The sequence below is a fragment of the Podarcis tiliguerta genome (assembly GCF_965153285.1).
Source record: "Podarcis tiliguerta genome assembly, chromosome: 9".
NCBI lineage: Eukaryota > Metazoa > Chordata > Lepidosauria > Squamata > Lacertidae > Podarcis > Podarcis tiliguerta.
In genome coordinates this window covers 12090837-12110372 of record NC_139542.1, presented here as the reverse complement: position 1 = coordinate 12110372, position 19536 = coordinate 12090837, and the positions used below count along the sequence as shown (strand labels likewise).

At 45.9% G+C, this 19536-nt stretch overlaps 1 protein-coding gene across 3 annotated transcripts in view; it reads right to left on the bottom strand.

The window, feature by feature from the left end:
- Positions 1 to 17973, bottom strand: part of CFAP299 (cilia and flagella associated protein 299) — a 327350-nt gene extending 309377 nt beyond the window's left edge. For 2 of the 3 annotated variants that reach the window (XM_083398801.1, XM_083398803.1), the window contains exons 1-2: positions 17802 to 17967; positions 4320 to 4450 (exon numbers count right to left, since the gene is read on the bottom strand). In XM_083398801.1, the coding sequence (XP_083254927.1) occupies positions 4320 to 4450; positions 17802 to 17921 (251 nt within the window). In that variant the 5' untranslated portion in view covers positions 17922 to 17967. Of the gene's footprint in view, positions 1 to 4319; positions 4451 to 17801 lie in introns of all 3 variants that reach the window. The other variant, XM_083398802.1, reaches the window with a different exon arrangement.
- Positions 17974 to 19536: the final 1563 nt, after the last annotated feature.

Genomic DNA, 19536 nt, shown 5'->3' with positions numbered 1-19536 from the left:
ACGCACAATAGCCGCTGACAACCACGGCAGCAACCAATCAAACGTCCACCCTATGCACTATCCATGTATAAGAAGACCCCCCTTTTTAGCATGATTTTAAAAGAAAATAACATAGTCTTATACACGGAAAAATACGGTGTGCATTTTAAGACAACATTGCAAAACCCTTTCTGCAAGGGTTGGTACAGATGGTTCAGAGCTACAAGCGTTTTAATAATGTTTTCATTAGCTAGCACAATACATGAAGACGTGATAAAATCCCCAAATAACTTCATTGTTAGTTTTTCTTTGTCATTTTTGTTTTCCATAAAAGCAAAATAATATTACAAGGTTTAGATAACTGGGAGGCTGCAGTTATGAACTGCCTCCCATGTGTGCAACAAAAAGAAAGAAGGTAAATTTCTGGCATTTTTATATATATAAAAAAAACCCAGAGACCTGCAACTAAAGATTAGTCAGCTTATTTTGGCTCAGCTATATGAAATCCATACGCAATATGCGATATGCTTTCCTGACTGTAGGCCCTGTGTAATGTTATCTCCTCATTCTTTGTACCCAGTTTGATTAGAAATAAGGAAAGACCACATTCCCATAATGTTTTGACTCTGACTTGCTTACCCCAAGCAGATTTCATCTCCTTTCCTGCTGGGGGGGGGGGGTTGTCGCCACCGCCTATATGAGCTCACTGGTTACCAAACCATCTTGTAAAGTGTATCTATACTTCACAAACCCATTCATCTCAGATTAGAGAATCCAGGAATGTGCAAGGTTGAGAATTGAGCTCAAATTGTTGTTAAAAATAAATAAAAATAGAAAGAAAGAAAGAAAGTATATATTATTTTTTTAAATATTTTTATTGAGATTTTTACATAGAAAAAAGGAAGAAAGAAAAGAAAGATACAAAAATACAAAAACAACAAGAAAAAAAACAAATAAAAACAATTCCATTTTCATAATATTCTTTGTATTTACTTATTTCCCAGACTTCCCCTCACTGTATTCCAGTTCAAATATTTAATCAGCAAATCCCTTCCCTCTATCTTATCTTGATCTTTATTTTAATATCTTAACATATCTTGATCATTTCTTAATATCTTAATATATTAAACCTTTAAATTTACACCTTTTAGCCTTCTAATTTTCCATACTCCTTCACCACCTTATTGCTAATAACCTTTTAACCTCAATCCGATGTCATTTTAACATTCGAAAGAAAGAAAGTATATTAGAGGTCACTCAGAGTAGCTGCACATTGCATGAATAGGAACTGCGACATTGGAGAAAAATATGAATACTTAAAAATCACGTTAATTCAGTTCATTTATCTGAATTCCACAACTGCTCTCGTCTGAACAAGCAGTATATTAACACATTTTGGGAGGCAAATTGTGAATCCAGAATAAGGAGGCATGGAAACCAGAATCAGCCGCCAAAGCCCGGGAATTGCCCAAATGACACAAATTCCTTTAGAAAAAAACAACAACCCAATTCTAATACCTAAAAGAATGCTCCTTAAATTGTTAGCTCAAATTTAAGAGCAATGCTTTAGCGGTCATGGTTCCGAGCGTTTATTTCTGTGTTCTCCCAAAGTATGCAAAAGGCAGAGGTCAATTACCAATTATGCAAAGATATGGACCGAAAGAAGTGAAAATGTTTTGCTCTGGCACATGTTTCAGTTTGACAGCTAACGTGACAGCATATGCTTGACAGCTGTCCAAGCAAACTAAGAGTCTTGCAAAAAAAAGAAGAAGAAAACTGGAAGAGAGAAAAACCCTAAAACCTCCACCACAGGGCTGAGGAACTGGCTGGGCAGTTAGCTGGAAAAGGGCATCAAGTGCTCAAAATCATTGGTGGTAGCTCTGGCTGCATCCAATGCATACATTTCAAGCATGACTTTCCCCCAAAGAATCCTGCGAAATGTACTTTGCTAAAGGTGTTGAGAATTAATACTCTGTGGGGGTAAACTAAAAAAGGTAAAGGTAAAGGGACCCCTGACCGTTAGGTCCAGTCGTGGCTGGCTCTGGGGTTGCGGCGCTCATCTCGCTTTATTGGCCAAGGGAGCCGGCGTACAGCTTCCAGGTCATGTGGCCAGCATGACTAAGCCGCTTCTGGCGAACCAGAGCAGCGCACGGAAACGCCGTTTACCTTCCCACCGGAGTGGTACCTATTTATCTACTTGCACTTTCATGTGCTTTCGAACTGCTAGGTTGGCAGGAACAGGCACCGAGCAACGGGAGCTCACCCCGTCACGGAGATTCGAACCATCGACCTTCTGATCGGCAAGTCCTAGGCTCTGTGGTTTAACCCACAGTGCCACCCGTGTCCCATAATTCTTTGGGAGTGTGTTTCAAGTGCATGGGGTGGGTGTAGCACAAGCCCAGTATAATAATAAAAATAAATAAAAATAAATAAAAATAAATAAAAATAAATAAAAATAATAATAATAATAATAATAATAATAATAATAATAATAATAATAATAATAATTTATTATTTATACCTCACCCATCTGGCTGGGTTTCCCCAGCCACTCTGGGCAGCTTCCAACCGAATATTAAAAACAATACAGCATCAGACATTAAAAACTTCCCTAAACAGGGCTGCCTTCAGATGTCTTTTAAAGATAAGATAGCCGCTTATTTCCTTCACATCTGAAGGGAGGGCGTTCCACAGGGCAGGCGCCACTACCAAGAAGGCCCTTTGCCTGGTTCCCTGTAACCTCACTTCTCGCAGTGAGGGAACTGCCAGGAGGCCCTTGCCGCTGGAGCTGAATGATGGGGGTGGAGACGCTCCTTCAGGTATACAGGACTGAGGCCGTTTAGGGTGGGGTGGGCTGCCAGTGGCCCTCTGGTAATAATGCACCGCAGGTGGCTAAGGTGAACAGAGAATGACTGAAGGGGCAATTGCACCAAATGGAAAAGTTCAGCAGAGTTTTCCACCTCCGACTCGCAGGAACACAAGAAGCCGCCATGGACCAAGTGAGACGATGCATCCCTCTGTCTCAATATTGCCTACACTAACTGGCAGTGGCTCTCCAGGGGTTCATGTTAAGTTGTGGGTGAACATATCAGATGACACAGCGATTCTTCAAACAGCTCTTGTTTATTCACAGGCCAGAACAGAACTGAACTGAAGGGTTTAGCCAGCCTGGTTATATAGAGCTCCACTAGAACGCAACAGTAACCCATTTTCTGTAACTATCCAATCACTGAACGTCACTTTCAATCCCTTATTTGCATATGTGGACCTGAGTGAAAACTATCTACAGTATCCCCCTGCTGGCCCAAGGTGAGAACTTCAGTACATAACAGTTCAGGCAAGGAGTCTCTCCCAGGCCTACCTGAGGATGCCGGGGACTGAACCTGCAGACAGAGCAATGAATCATGGAGAGCGGCAGTGGGCAGCTTCCTCCAGTGGGACCTTTGGGCTCACAGAAACCTTTAATTGTTGGTGTGTCTTAAGAAATGGAAATAAATGGTTTTGTTGCGACACTGTTTGGAATCACTGGCCTAAGCAGCTAGTGTGGGTGGTTATGGATTTGGCTTTATTCAACATCTTACCCAAGGCCTAGATGCCACTTCCAACATATTTTCATACTGGCTTTATACAGCCCTCCAACATTTATCCGATGAAAATAGTGAGGTCCTATTCGATTTGTTAAATAGTCGGGAAGATGGACAAAGGACACAGCTCTGTTAGATTCACAGCTCTTTATGACAGCAGTTAGAACTGCTCCTAGAGTCTGAGACACTGCAGCCTAGCTGGCTGCTTTATATAATGCTAAGTAACTTGTAACAGTAACAACTTCCAACTAACTAACCTATCAGTGAATGACAGTCCTCAATCCTTCATCTGCATACTGGTGGCCCTGAGTGAGAACTGCAGTTACTCTTAACACATAACACAATTATTATGATTATTATTATTTTACTCAAACCTTGTCCATTTGACTGGGTTGGCCCAGCCACTCTGGACAGCTACCAACATATATAAAAACAAAATAAAACATTAAAAAGCTTCCCTTCAGATGTCTTCTAAAGGTTGCATAGCTACTTATCTCCTTGGCTCGGAGCGTCGCATAACTCCATACCCTCCTCCCATGTTTCTCCGATGAAAATAGAGGCGTCCTAAGGGAAAGCAGGATATTCTGGGATCAAATCAGAAACTGGGATGGCTTCTGTAAATTTGGGACTGTCCCTGGAAGATGGGGACACTTGGAGGGTCTGAGGTTGTGCTTTAAAACTTACGCTGAATCTTCTCTTACTTCCATTTTCCTGAACTAGAGATACGGTTCATTTTACACACGAACGCACACTTACTTTTGCTGCTGCCTTTCTGAGAGCCTCGAAGCCTCGGCAGCCAATTTCCTAGCTATGAAATCTTCCCTCTTCAGCACTTCGCCGCTTCCTCGGAAGCCCAGCTCCACCAGCTGGCGAGCCATTTCTTCATTCTGAAGAAGCAAAAAGGGGCAGATCAACTGAATCGGAAGGAGTAACTGTGCACTTAGCAAGTCACCAATGTTTTGAGGCGAGAGCTGCAGAGGGGTCACTTATGGCCAGACCTTACGGATACTGGTTTTTGAAAAGCTGCTCCAAGGGCCGTTTTGGCGAAAGGGTGGAGTATAAAAACATCTTATGCAGATGACTCATTATAAGGTGCTCTTGAACCTTAGGCCTCATTTGGTTTATCTTCACTTTCTTCATCTTGCTTTGACTGAAATAACCTTCATGCCTTTTTTGCTTGCGCACTACGGTCTGTGGCGAGGACTGTGGGGCCTGCTTCCCTGCAAGGACTTTACCTACTTTCTTGAAAGCCCTGCTTCTTTGCAAGGCTGTCACCAGCTGGCCTAGGGAGCGGGACCTTACTCGCTGGACCAAACTCTTGGGACATTGATAGCTGGGGTGAGGTGGGGTGGTTCTGATATCTTTTCACTGCTCCAAGTGTCTAATGTGTTTTATAAACGTTTTTAAGCACCTTTTAATCTGTTAGGTTTCAAATATTATCTTGCTTTGTTTTAGTTAGCTTGGGGTTGTTTTCAATGCTTTTAATGGGGGTGGAGGTTATTTTAATCTGTCTGTAACTGTAAATTGCGTTTCGTGGTTTTAGTGGGTTCTTTAGTTCTGTTGTTGCCAGAAGAAAACGTTTTTTTAAGGGATAGGTTCAGGGCTGCCCCAGAAGTGGGCCCTAGCCAATAGGATGGCTGGGGCAGGTTCTATCGGGGGGGGGGGGCGTGTTATGCATTGGGACACCCGATCTCAGTGATCACGGACAGGAAGAGGAGTTACTCTAGGACCAGATCGTGTTATTACCAAGGAGGCAGGTTTAGTCGTCGTTTGAAGACTGTCCCTGCCTCCAAGTCTGGTCCTGACGGGAAGGATGCTAGAATCAACAAGGGAGACCCACAGGACCTTAAGGTGCTGCTGTGCAATGCCAGGTCAATGATTCACAAGACCGCTGCCATCCATGACTTAATCATGAATGGAGGGAATTGGCCTGGCATGTGTAACAGAGACTTGGTCGGACGAGGTGGATGGGCCTGTTCTTGCTGCTGCTTGTCCACCAGGTTTCTCTTACGCACAGCAACCCAGGTCCTATGGGCAGGGAGGAGGGGTGCAGTGATTTTTAGGAAGTCATTAGCTTGCACCAGGCGTCCTATCAGGGAAGCCCAGTTTTCTGTTTGCATGCTCTGGGAGTTGGACAATAGGGGCAGTACAGGATTCCTTTTGGTGTACCGACTTCCCTGCTGCACAAAGGATTCCCTGATTGAGCTGCTTCAGGTTGTGACGGATGTGCTCCTGGAGACACATAATTTGGTTGCCCTAGGGGATTTTGACATCCATGCTGACACAACCTTACAAGGGGCCGCTTGGGACTTTGTGGAAAGCATGGCCTCCATGGGGCTGTACCTGAATAAATTTGGCCCAACCCATAGCCACAAGCATGCCTTAGACTTCTATTCACCTATATGGACGTGGGTGATCTGACATACTTTATGAACAGATAGGTGGAATAGACACCATTACACGGATGGACCTTATGCGTGAACTGACTAGAGAATGATCTGATCCTCTGGGTCTTCTGTTTTGTTCATTTGTTGAATTTTATGAGTTACTTCTGTTGAAATTTACAATTTGATACAATGAATAGTATATCTTATTTATCTAAGAACACAGCCGGTTACGTCTTGTGTGTTTATTGATTTTACTAAGTCTGAACATGCAAGTTTTAAAGTTCTATGGTAATTTTTTTTTAATCATTTCTAATCTTCCACACGGGGATGCGGGTGGCGCTGTGGGTAAAACCTCAGCGCCTAGGACTTGCCGATCGTATGGTCGGCGGTTCGAATCCCCGCGGCGGGGTGTGCTCCCGTTGTTCGGTCCCAGCGCCTGCCAACCTAGCAGTTCGAAAGCACCCCCGGGTGCAAGTAGATAAATAGGGACCGCTTACCAGCGGGAAGGTAAACGGCGTTCCGTGTGCTGCGCTGGCTCGCCAGATGCAGCTTGTCACGCTGGCCACATGACCCGGAAGTGTCTGCGGACAGCGCTGGCTCCCGGCCTATAGAGTGAGATGAGCGCACAACCCTAGAGTCTGGCAAGACTGGCCCGTACGGGCAGGGGGTACCTAATCTTCCACACATTTATCCCAAGTTGGCATCAGAGGCTAGCTTGCTGTCAACAAGGAACAGAGTTATCTTTGGTTCCTGGCTTGCACACACACTCTCTCTCTCATTTTAATATAATGTTCATTTTCAAATAGCAAAGTTATATAGACAAGCAAACAAAAAGCAGAAAACAGAGAATTTCAATTTATATACCTGTATATGATATATGCAATAATTATAGTCATTACACTGTTCAATTTTCAAAATATATCTTTCTAAATATATCTTTAAAATGTGCCATTTTAAGGCACTCTGGTAGACTTTCAATTGTGCAGCTACAATGCTGTTTTTCAAATAGATTGGTTTTTTTTTTTTTAAAAAGGGCAAATTCTAATTGTTGTAACATTTGTTATAACTGTGGGCTGCCCTAGGAGTCTTGGGTGATCAAAGGGTGTGGTAAAAAGGGAAATAAATGCCAGCTTAGATAAACTAAAAAGCATAGCCACAGGAAAGAATCACATAGAAAGAGAAATACGAGAGCCCAGGTCTAGGAAACATCGAAGTTACGTTTGTACAGTGTCAGGGAACTGCCATCAGTGCCGGAGGGAGAGAGCAAAATCCAGAGGGATTTCAGAGAGCGTCCCGGGATTGGGAGAGGCAGCCCATCTTCTGGGGAAGAGAATCAGCGTAGCACCAGTGGAGAAGGGGGGCAGATGGGGGAAGTGGCGAGGTGGTCCCATGACTCCTTGCCGGGGACCAGCGGGAAGAGTAAGGGTCCTCCGCTGCCTACGCCCTCCTTGCGCAGAAGGCTTTCGCGCAGAGAGAGTAGGAGAAGACTAGGCGTCAAAGAGCTTCTTTGCTGGAAGAAGTTTAAGAAACGCCCACTGGCGGATTCTGCCAGCGATTGAGACAGCCACGGGTGAGTGGCTGTCCGGACAGAAAAGGTTCACGAAGAAGAAGAAGAAGAAGAAGAAGAAGAAGAAGAAGAAGAAGAAGAAGAAGAGTTTGGATTTGATATCCCGCCTTTCACTCCCTTTAAGGAGTCTCAAAGCGGCTAACATTCTCCTTTCCCTTCCTCCCCCACAACAAACACTCTGTGAGGTGAGTGGGGCTGAGAGACTTCAAAGAAGTGTGACTGGCCCAAGGTCACCCAGCAGCTGCATGTGGAGGAGCAGAGACGTGAACCCGGTTCCCCAGATTACGAGACTACCGCTCTTAACCACTACACCACACTGGCACCACTCAGGCAACCCAGCCAGGTGTTTGCACCGGCTTATGCACGAGCAACCCCTAGAACCATTACATACAGACAACAAGTGAAGTCTCATTCTTGCCTACTTGGGGCAACTGGCATGTCGCTGCCTCTCTCACCCTCACATGAATAGTCAAATAATAATAGAACTGTAGAGTTGGAAAGGACCCTACGGGTTGTCTAGTCCAACCCCCTGCAAGGCAGGAATATTTCACCCAACATGGGGTGCACTGCTGTTATTCCTATTATTTTGCCAATGAGGAACAAAGGCTGAGAAATATGGGCCAAATACATATTCCTGCACTGGAGTGGGTTGGACTAGATGACCCTTGGGATCCCTTCCAGTTCTATGATTCTGTGAAATGGTGGCTTGTCAAAGGCCACAGCAGAGCTTGGAATTCAGTTTGCATCTTCTTTGTCCAAATCCAGCATTGTACTCACTGGTCTTTGTAGACAATACAACCTTACTCTGTTTTTTAAAAAAGAAATTGCTGTTAAAATGGATTACTTTATGGATTCTTTAACATTGCCAGCTACGATACGATACAATAATCTTTATTGTCATTGTCCCATACAGAACAACAAAATCGAAAAAATCGACATCAGACATTCAAAAACCAACAAGCCTGCTATCCCAGCCTGGTTAGCCCCCTAAAAACTCTGATACCCCATAATTAAATACAATATACTCCCATAGAGACTACCTTAAAAAGGTAAAGGGACCCCTGACCAAGAGGTCCAGTCGTGACCGACTCTGGGGTTGCAGCACTCATCTCGCTTTATTGGCCAAGGGAGCCGGCATACAGCTTCCAGGTCATGTGGCCAGCATGACTAAGCTGCTTCTGGCGAACCAGAGCAGCGCTTGGAAATGCTGTTTACCTTCCCGCTGGAGCGGTACCTATTTATCTACTTGCACTTTGATGTGCTTTCGAACTGCTAGGTTGGCAAAGAGCAGGGACCGAGCGATGGGAGCTCACGCCGTCGCGGGGATTCGAACCACAGACCTTCTGATTGGCAAGCCCTAGACTCTGACCCACAGCACCACCCGTGTCCCAAGAGACTACCTTACATTGCGTTTAAAACCAAAATCGCATTTGGAGAGAAACTGTTTCTCAGGCGGCTAGTGCTGGTCTTTATAACCCTGTACCTTCTTCCAGAAGGCAGAAGCTGAAAGAGATCTCTGCACTATCTCTGCAGCTATTCCTAATATTTAATTTAAGTCTATGAGGCATCTTAATGGTGGTCAAAGCTTTAATCTTGCTGCTCATAGTGGCTGCCACCGCTCCAGCCCTGTGGCCTATGATATGTGCAGGATCAAGGGGAAACCTAAGAGGTAGGATTCGGGGGGGGGGGTGGAGGAGGACAGCTGCCACACCTCAAAATTAGTTTGGTGGTGCAGAAAACTTGCTCTGCATCTGCTGCTCTGAAAATCAGGGATATAGACTGCACATCACTCTATCAATAATCCAAAGGAAAGAGGGGGGCAACAGTGGATGAGGTTTGACAGGCATGATATGGCTTGTCAATCACCGACTATGGAGCAGTGCTATAGGGCAAGACTGATCAAGCCCACACTTCTGCAACCTACAGCATTCTTCTCCTGCTGCCAACCTTCTTAGTGCTCCATTTAAACAAAAGTGAAATAACATTTCCACCTAGTGGCAACCTTGAAGAACAACCATCCCAGTTTAATTCAACAGATCTATCCTTCTAGGCGAGGGACATGGGTGGCACTGTGGGTTAAACCACTGAGCCTCTTGGGCTTGCCAATCAGAAGGTCGGCAGTTCGAATCCCCATGATGGGGTGAGCTCCCGTTCCTTGGTCCCTGCTCCTGCCCACCTAGCAGTTCGAAAGCACATCAAAGTGCAAGTAGATAAATAGGTACCGCTCCGGCAGGAAGGTAAACGGCGTTTCCATGAGTTGCTCTGGTTTCGCCAGAAGCAGCTTAGTCATGCTGGCCACATGACCCGGAAGCTGTACGCCGGCTCCCTCGGCCAGTAAAGCGAGATGAGCGCTGCAACCCCAGAGTCGGCCACGACTGGACCTAATGGTCAGGGGTCCCTTTACCTTTTTATCCTTCTAGGCATGTTACAGCTTGTGGCGTGTGAGCACTGAAGACAGCTTTTCCGCAACCCAGCAATCACAAAATTAAGAGCTGGGGAAGGGCACTCACCCCTTTCCTGCAGCATCACAGAACTGCTGGATTGGGGTCGTTACTGTGAGTCGAGAAGAAACCGCCAGAGATAAGAACCCAAGAAGGAGCCTTTTATTAAAGTATTGGTATTTTTTTTATTATCTAAGTCTATTGTATTTCTCAGGGACGCGGGTGGCACTGTGGGTTAAACCACAGAGCCTAGGACTTGCTGATCAGAAGGTCGGCGGTTCAAATCCCCACGATGGGGTGAGCTCCCGTTGCTCGGTCCCTGCTCCGGCCAACCTAGCAGTTCGAAAGCACGTCAAAGTGCAAGTAGATAAATAGGTACCGCTCCGGTGGGAAGATAAACGGCGTTTCCGTGCACTGCTCTGGTTCGCCAGAAGCGGCTTAGTCATGCTGGCCCCATGACCCGGAAGCTGTACGCCGGCTCCCTCAGCCAATAAAGCGAGATGAGCACCGCAACCCCAGAGTCGGTCACGACTGGACCTAATGGTCAAGGGTCCCTTTACCTTTACCTATTGTATTTCTTTGCTTTGGTTTTTTTCCTAACTGCCCTGAATATTTTGGACAAGCAGGATATGGATGCTTTGCACATTTTTTTAAAAAAAAATGAAGGCCCATGAACAAAGAACAGGCAGGTGCCACAGTCACATGTCAAGCTGAGACAAATAATAATAATAATTTATTATTTGTAGCCCGCCCACCTGGCTAGGTTTCCCCAGCCACTCTGGGCAGCTTCCAACAAGGATCAAAAATACATCAAAATGTCACACATTAAAAACTTCCCTGAACAGACAAACCATGGTTTAGTTCAAACTCACTGACTCCCAAGAAGACTGCAGCCATTTTACTCCTCCCCAGATTTGTTAGGTCAGCACAGCAACTATGCTAAGATTTGGGTTAGTGTGTCTGAAGCCAAGATGTGGTTAAGATCTCTCCTCCATAACCAATAACTAACCATGGTTTGTCCTGTGCTTATGTTGTTGTTGTTGTTTAGTCGTTCAGTCGTGTCCGACTCTTCGTGACCCCATGGACCAGAGCACGCCAGGCACTCCTGTCTTCCACTACCACCTGCAGTTTGGTCAGATTCATGTTTGTAGCTTTGAGAACACTGTCCAACCATCTTGTCCTCTGTCGTCCCCTTCTCCTTGTGCCCTCCATCTTTCCCAACATCAGGGTCTTTTCCAGGGAGTCTTCTCTTCTCATGAGGTGGCCAAAGTATTGGAGCCTCAGCTTCACGATCTGTCCTTCCAGTGAGCACTCAGGGCTGATTTCCTTAAGAATGGATGCATTTGATCTTCTTGCAGTCCATGGGACTCTCAAGAGTTTCCTCCAGCACCATAATTCAAAAGCGTCAATTCTTTTGCTATCAGCCTTCTTTATGGTCCAGCTCTCACTTCTATACATCACTACTGGGAAAACCATGGCTTTTACTATACGGACCTTTGTTGGCAAGGTGATGTCTCTACTTTGTGCTTATAGGTTGTGGTTAAGATAGGGAGACCTGAACCATGACCCTGGATTCAGACAACACACTAAGCATTATCTCCCCCTTTGCATAGTGTGACCCAAGAAACTTCAGCTGAAATGTGAATGCCTGGCTTGCTTTCCATCCCATTGAGCAGACTTGCATACTTGGCAAAGCTCAGCAAAAAAGCCTGCCGATTTGACTTTGATTGCAGGAGCAATTTGAGATTTGATGGCTCCCTGCTGGAAATAAGACTCAAAAGTGGTGGGTTGATTTTAAGCTATTCATAAAGCCTAGCACAATACAGTCCTTTTAAAGTCTTTGTTCTAGGCACTTCTAAACGTGAGCACGCATTTACAAATAGACTTATGAAAATAATAAAGACTATGCAACGTAGGCTAAAATAGGATTGCTCCAATCACCCAGAAGTTCTTTCACTCCCCAGTTAGCTAATCCAGGGGCCAAAAGGCAGCCAAGGTGGAATTATGGGTTATCACCAAGGACAGGAAATAAATTGTGAGCATGGCGGCTGCACAGTCACCCTTTGCTTTCTATATATTGGATAATACCATAACTCAGCATCCATAATTTATGTGAATCTTATGTTCATGTCATCTAGCAAAGATGCAAAACTCCACACCTTGGCTAGCATAAGCAATTCATTTCCACAGACTTCACTCCAGATCAGCCCCACTAAGTCTGTCCCCCGAGATTTTACAAGAGAAACCCCACATTCCAGCACAACGAGGCAGCGTAATGTAACCCCCACATGTAGCCCCCACATTCCCCATAGATATTCCCCTTGTCGACAGCACCAATCTGCACTGCTGTCTTCAGTTACCCCACAGCACCCTGTAGCAGTTTCTTTATATTCCTCCCTCCTCCTGCCAACTTGCCTTTCATTTCCCCCATATCAGTCTGCAAACTGTATCACTTCCTCCATCCTATCTACTCACTGCTCTAACTTTTGCTGGGCTGCCGATTGGTTGATTCCTACCCAGTTAGGATAGCTAGCCAGCCTTTACCCATGGTCTGTTGTTGGCTTACATCTCTTGGCTCGTTAGGGAGCCACAATCCAGGGTCCAGGTGCAATGGTATGCAAAGCTTACTTATAACTTCCAGGTTTGTTTCTCCCAATTACACCAAGGGAGGAGAGAAGCAGGAGCGAGCCGGCAGTATGCACAAGCACACTGCTCATACACAACAACCCAGGGTACCCCAGGAACTCTAGGCTATTCTCACATGCAAACGTGGCTCTAATTCACGCATTATCTTAGAAGCATGGTTGCTGCCTCAAAATATCCTGCTTGTAGCTGCATCAACGCTATATGTATGTTTGGATCCTGTGGATTCCCTGGATCACGTAGGTGTGAGAATGTTCAGGGAGACAGGAGAGGATATATTGTTTAGCAATATATGTGTTAGCAAGTTCTATAACTTAGCAGAGTTCTAACATTCCCCCTTTTAAATACACAGCGGTTAGCTTGTGGCAGACTAGTTTTAGCCTCTCAATATAAGATTCCTGGTAATCCCCTTTACTCCCCCTTAAAAAAAATAGGCACGACACAATATTGTGTAAAAAGTATAAAAGACGTTTACTCACATTCAGTTCACAGATAGATCCCTGAAGGCGGACTTAGGTTACAAAAGTATATACATGTGGAATCCATCCCATAAGGAGATAGTTCCTTTGTCCTCCCTTGGCTGGAAGCCAAGAGAGCATCTCAAGCTAAGGAGATGTTGCTTCTTCAAGGAATGGAGTCAGAGAGAGATATGGCTGCTTGCACTGTGCTATTTTGTTACCTGCACAGGTAAGACAACACCCACCTTTGGGCACATGTAGAGGAAGTTTGTCCCAGCCCAGGAGGAAACAGGAAGTTTTCTACTGGCTGAAACATCCCCTTTCATGTCCGCTCTAGGAATGTTGAATTTGACTGCTATCTGTGTTTCACATCCCACAGTAGGCACTTTCCACAAGAACGTGAACAGCCTCTGTGGAGGGGGCAGAGAGTGGCATATGTCTACGAGATCCTAACATCCATGCCTCACTGATAACGCACTACTCACAGTACAAATGCAATGTATGGTCTGAGCTACAAGAAGACAAGTGGGGTTTTTTCTAGGAAAAAGGTGCCTGAGGGGGAGGGGGATGACACCAAAGCTGGGGGTGAGGGCAGATTAGTATGGTGTAGTGGTTAAGAGCAGTAGAGTCGTAATCTGGTGAACCGGGTTCGCTTCCCCGCTCCTCCACATGCAGCTGCTGGGTGACCTTGGGCTAGTCACACTTCTCTGAAGTCTCTCAGCCTCACTCACCTCACAGTGTTTGTTGTGAGGGGAGGGAGGAAGAGAAAGGAGATTGTGAGCTGCTTTGAGACTCCTTTGGGTAGTGATAAAGCGGGATATCAAATCCAAACTCTTCTTCTACCTCCAGGTAAAAAAAGCACTTGGGAAGACCAGAATGATTCAGTTACAAATCCTCTACCCCATGAGTAGGCAAACTAAGGCCCGGGGTCCAGATCCAGCCCAATCGCCTTCTAAATCCAGTCCGTGGACGGTCTGGGAATCTGCGTGTTTTTACATGAGTAGAATGTGTCCTTTTATTTAAAGTGCATCTCTGAGTTATGTGTGGGGCATAGGAATTCTTTCATTTTTTTCCCCCAAAACATAGTCCGACCCCCTGCTGAAAAAGTTTGCTGACCCCTGAACTGTCTACCCCAATGCCCAACCACATCTATGTCCCATTTTCCCAAACAGCTGGTGCCATTTCACTGATGGGGCATGGCATTTTTTGTTTCCCATCAGTGAAATGACACCAGCTGTTTGGGGAAATGGAACTAAGATGTGGTTGGGCACCAGCTGTTTTAAATAAAGGGACACATTCCAGCTCACCTGCAACATTCTAGAAGTTGTTCAGCTACAACCCCCACCATCCCTGACCACTGGCTGAAGGGGGTTGGAGTTCACCAAATTATGGAGGGCCACAGGTCCCCCAAACCTGGCCTAAAGCAAACACTTCCTTGACAGCTTAGCTGGTTAGAGCATAGCGCTGGCAATGCCAAGGTTGCAGGTTTGATCCCCATACGGGACAACTGCGTATGCCTTCCAACTCTACTGTTATGGAGAAAAATAACGCCAATGCACAATGGCTCCAAAACTGCCTTCCAATTTTGTTATCCTTCATATTCCCACATTTTTAATCTCAAGAGCAGAGCTTAGCATTCCTCTTCATAAAGAACCACGCGGAAAGATTGTTTTTGCAGTGAGCTCTTAATTCACTGCTCCACTGAAGCAGCTAATTATATTTAATATATCTAATTCTAAGACTAACCCGTGTACATCCTCACACCTGATTTAAGCTGTCAGTTGTCCTGTCAGTCTTATGACTCATCTCTTCCCCTTTCTAGTCCCTTGCCTGCCCCAACTTTCCTCCACATTCTCCGCAATCTTCTTAAATATCTCTTGGAGACGCTTGCACCACATGCTCGCCCTTGGAGTCTCATTGTCAAAGCACATGGCATAGCATATTAGAGAAAACGAAAAAGGAAAGCCACAGGAAAGGGAACAAGGGAACAAAAAGAGATTAATGAAGGGCAAGGACGAGATATGATGTGCAGTCAGAAGAGGAGAGAGGAGATGATAAAAACCTGCAGGATTAAACTATGTCGGGACTTTTTCCAAAAACTGACTTTCGCCCCCGGAGGATAATGCGTCTTGCACTTAGCATTTTATTGGTAAAAGTCAAAAGCTGCACTTTCCTCAAGTCTACAGAATGGAAAGAGGACAGGACTAGTCTCTGCTGCTGAAAGCTGGACTTTCTTTGGGGAAGATTACTCTTTTCTTAAGTTCAGGAAAGAATGCGCGACAAAAGGTGAACAGGCAACTTCCGCTGGAAAGGCAGAAAGCATTTGAAAAGGGTTGGGCTGTTCAGAATGGCACAGTTAAGCAGATGAAGGCCTTGTACTGTGCTAGGCAGTTTGTGTCATACCGTTATATTTGCTGTGCCCTGGTTATACCTAGACTGGACTACAGTCATACCTTGGGTTAAATACGCTTCGAGTTGAGCGCTTTCGAGCTGCGCTCCGCGGCAACCCGGAAGTAACGGAGCGCGTTACTTCCGGGTTTTGCCGCAGACGCTCAAAATGACGTCACACGCATGCACAGAAGCGGCGAAAAGCGACGCGCGTGCAGACATGCCGTCGCTATGTACGTTTACCTCTAGATGCGAATGGGGCTCCGGAACGGATCCCGTTCGTATCTAGAGGTACCACTGTACTGCAATGTTCTCCCTATGGGGCTGCCTTAAGAGACAGCTCAGAAATCACAACTGGTATAAAATTTGGCTGCTAACTTGTTACCAGGAATGTGGCAGTCAGAACAGATTGCATGGATATTATACCAACTGCATTGCTTACATATTAATTTCTAGGCTTAATTTAAAGTGCTGGTATTTGCCAAGTCCTAATAGCCTGGCGCCAGGTGATCTTAAGAACTGTCTCACCTGCTTGGGCTGCAAGATTAGGCTGCTCTCTGAGCCATCTTTATTCGACTGGCAGATACAAAGGACAGAAACTTCTTGGTGGTGGCTCCAGAACTATGAAATTAACTCCATGGAAATATCCAACAGGCTCCTTTTCTTCCAGCTTTAAGATTGGTTTTGAAAACTGTTCCTTCCCTACTGTTTTATTTGCTTTTATTGACACTGATTGTTTCCCGCCCTAAAAATACATATTAACTGTATTGTTTTATATATGCAGGAAAGTGGGATATAAAGAAACTGAATAATAATAATCAATAGTTGCCTGAATGATTATCCATGTTTGTTTGTTTATTACATTTTAAACCAGGCTTTATAGTGTACAGAGGCTTGATATAGTGTGATGGCAGTATATAATATCGCCCGGCTGTGAGTGTGAAGGGCGCTCCCTGCAAGGCCCTTTCCACCTGGCCTAGGGGGCAGGGCCCACACTCACCCAACCCTACTATGTTAAATATGTATTCTGTAGTTGACCTCCTTTGTAATGTTTGAAATCTTTAAGATAATATTTTAGTTTTCTGTTATGTTGCTTTGACTGTATACTCTCTATTTGACTTTCTTCAGATTGTTTTATTTATGTTTTGTTGATTTAATATGCTGTAAACCGCTTTGAGATTTTTCTTAAAAATATAAAGCGGTATAGAAATTAAATAAACAAACAAATAAAAGTAGATACAATATAGGTAAAGGTAAAGGGACCCTGACCATTAGGTCCAGTCGTGGCCGACTCTGGGGTTACGGCGCTCATCTCGCTTTAATGGCCGAGGGAGCCAGCGTTTGTCCGCAGACAGCTTCCGGGTCATGTGGCCAGCATGACTAAGCCACTTCTGGCGAACCAGAGCAGCGCACGGAAACGCCGTTTACCTTCCCGCCGGAGCGGTACCTATTTATCTACTTGCACTTTGATGTGATTTCGAACTGCTAGGTTGGCAGGAGCAGGGACCGAGCAACGGGAGCTCACCCCGTCGCAGGGATTCGAACCGCCGACCTTCTGATCGGCACGTCCTAGGCTGTGTGGTTTAACCCACAGCGCACCTGCGTCCCTAGATACAATATAGATAGAATATTAACACAGCCAGCCACCCACTGCAGCAATCAGTGGAGCCAACTTGAGTAAAATTGAGGCAGAGGAGCAGCTAAGCCCCGCCCTGCATAATTGATCAAATGACATGGTGTACGCACACCATTTGAATGGCAATGCCCATCAGTTTTGGGAGGGCCTGGCCATGCCCATCAAAAATTGGGGGGGCGGGGAGTGAAGATCCCTAAAAGTTGGCTACTATGACATCAATAGAAAACATTCAGCAGGATGTTCACAGTAAATGGAACGATGCGCCTGTCCTCACTATCCAGCAATTTTTTAAAAAAATTCCAAAACTGACTTTGCTCCCTCAATAGCCCAAAAATAATTCGTCAGCCCAGCGTGTTTCTTTTTTTCACTTGCTTTTTAATCACCTCACCCATAATAAAAAGGGCTTTTTTGCGTGGGGGGGGGGGGCGTTTTGCAAAGTCTGACGTGAAGCCCAGCTACTGCGTATCAGAGGGGGCTGGCCCTCAAGAGATAGTCCGTCTTCCCTCCCCTCAGGGAGAAGAATTGCAGCAAAAGCAGAGCAGGGAGCGGGCAAAAGTTAACCTGCTCTGCAGTTGCTCCTCAAGCTGCTGAGGTTCCTCCCCTACCCCGCCCGGGCTCCAGGGTTGCAATGCACTCTGCACATGCTCGGGCGACCTCTCGACTCTCAGGAATGCGAGCCACCAACCCCAAAAAACCACATACAGAGACGGACACTCGCCTCCAAGTAATACAGGTCCTGCGTGGTGATCTGCGAATCCAGGTAATCCTCGTAGGTGTTGAACTGGGTGAGGATGTGGTCCAAAGTGGCGCTGGCGTCTTCGCCCTCGATGCCCGCCATCGCCGACGCTGCGCAGGCTCAGAGGCCGCGGCGTCCCTGGCAACCGTCTCCCTGCCGCGGGGAAGCCCCGCCCACTCTCTCCGAGCAGCCAATCGGCTCGGCGGCGCTGGTGGCTGCCCACGCCCTCTGCGTCGAAACGACCAATCGCTCGCCAGCGCTCTTCTTATGAATGGAACCCGAAGAGGCAGTCTGATAGCATTTGGTTTGAGCGCTCAGCTCCCCGGTGTTTTTAGTGGCTGGATTCTGTAGCAGTTTGTATTCTCCGCAATTATTATTTTCCCCGCGGTAAGCCCCATTCTGCCTTCAGTGGACCTTCCTCCCACCTGTATATCATAGAATCGTAGAGCTGGAAAGGAACCGCTAGCCTAGAGCATGGGTAGGCAAACTAAGGACTAGGGGCCGGATCCGGCCCAATCGCCTTCTAAATCTGGCCCGCAGACGGTCCGGGAATCAGCATGTTTTTACATGAGTAGAACGTGTCCTTTTATTTAAAATGCATCTCTGGGTTATTTGTGGGGCATAGGAATTCGTTCATTTATTTATTTTTCAAAATACAATCTGGCCCCCCACAAGGTCTGAGGGACAGTGGACCGGCCCCCTGCTGAAAAAGTTTGCTGACCTCTGCTCTAACCTAAACTATCCATATACTGCAATGCATCAACACCTAAAAACTGGACCCACTAGCCCCAGATTCCACCCGTTCCCCTGACACACCCACACAAAGGCCGAACTAGTATATGACACACCTGCAGCTGTGCAGTTATCTCTCCTCCTCTTGGTGTCAATGAGAGGGGAATTGAAAATAAGGTTGAATAGAAAAAAATAGAAAATTGAGGTGTTGGAGAGGGGTGTTTCTGCCCTGCCTGGTGCAGGGAAGTGGAAACATCTCTGTCACAGAATTTCATAGAATCATAGAACCATAGAGTTGGAAGAGACCACAAGGGCCATCGAGTCCAACCCCCTGCCAAGCAGGAAACACCATCAGAGCACTCCTGACATATGGTTGTCAAGCCTCTGCTTAAAGACCTCCAAAGAAGGAGACTCCACCACACTCCTTGGCAGCAAATTCCACTGTCGAACAGCTCCTACTGTCAGGAAGTTCTTCCTAATGTTTAGGTGGAATCTTCTTTCTTGTAGTTTGGATCCATTGCTCCGTGTCCGCTTCTCTGGAGCAGCAGAAAACAACCTTTCTCCCTCCTCTATGTGACATCCTTTTGTATATTTGAACATGGCTATCATAGCACCCCTTAACCTCCTCTTCTCCAGGCTAAACATGCCCAGCTCCCTTAGCCGTTCCTCATAAGGCATCGTTTCCAGGCCTTTGGCCATTTTGGTTGCCCTCCTCTGGACACGTTCCAGTTTGTCAGTGTCCTTCTTGAATTGCGGTGCCCAGAACTGGACACAGTACTCCAGGTGAGGTCTGACCAGAGCAGAATACAGTGGCATCATCACTTTAGGATTTCTCTGTTTTAACATTTAATTTTAAATAAAAGAATGTGTGTTTTTATTTAAAATGCATCCCTGGGTTTTTTGTAGTGCATGGGAATTCATTCACCCCCCCCCCCAAATATAGTCTGGCCCCCCACCAAGGTTTGAGGGACAGTGGACCAGCCCC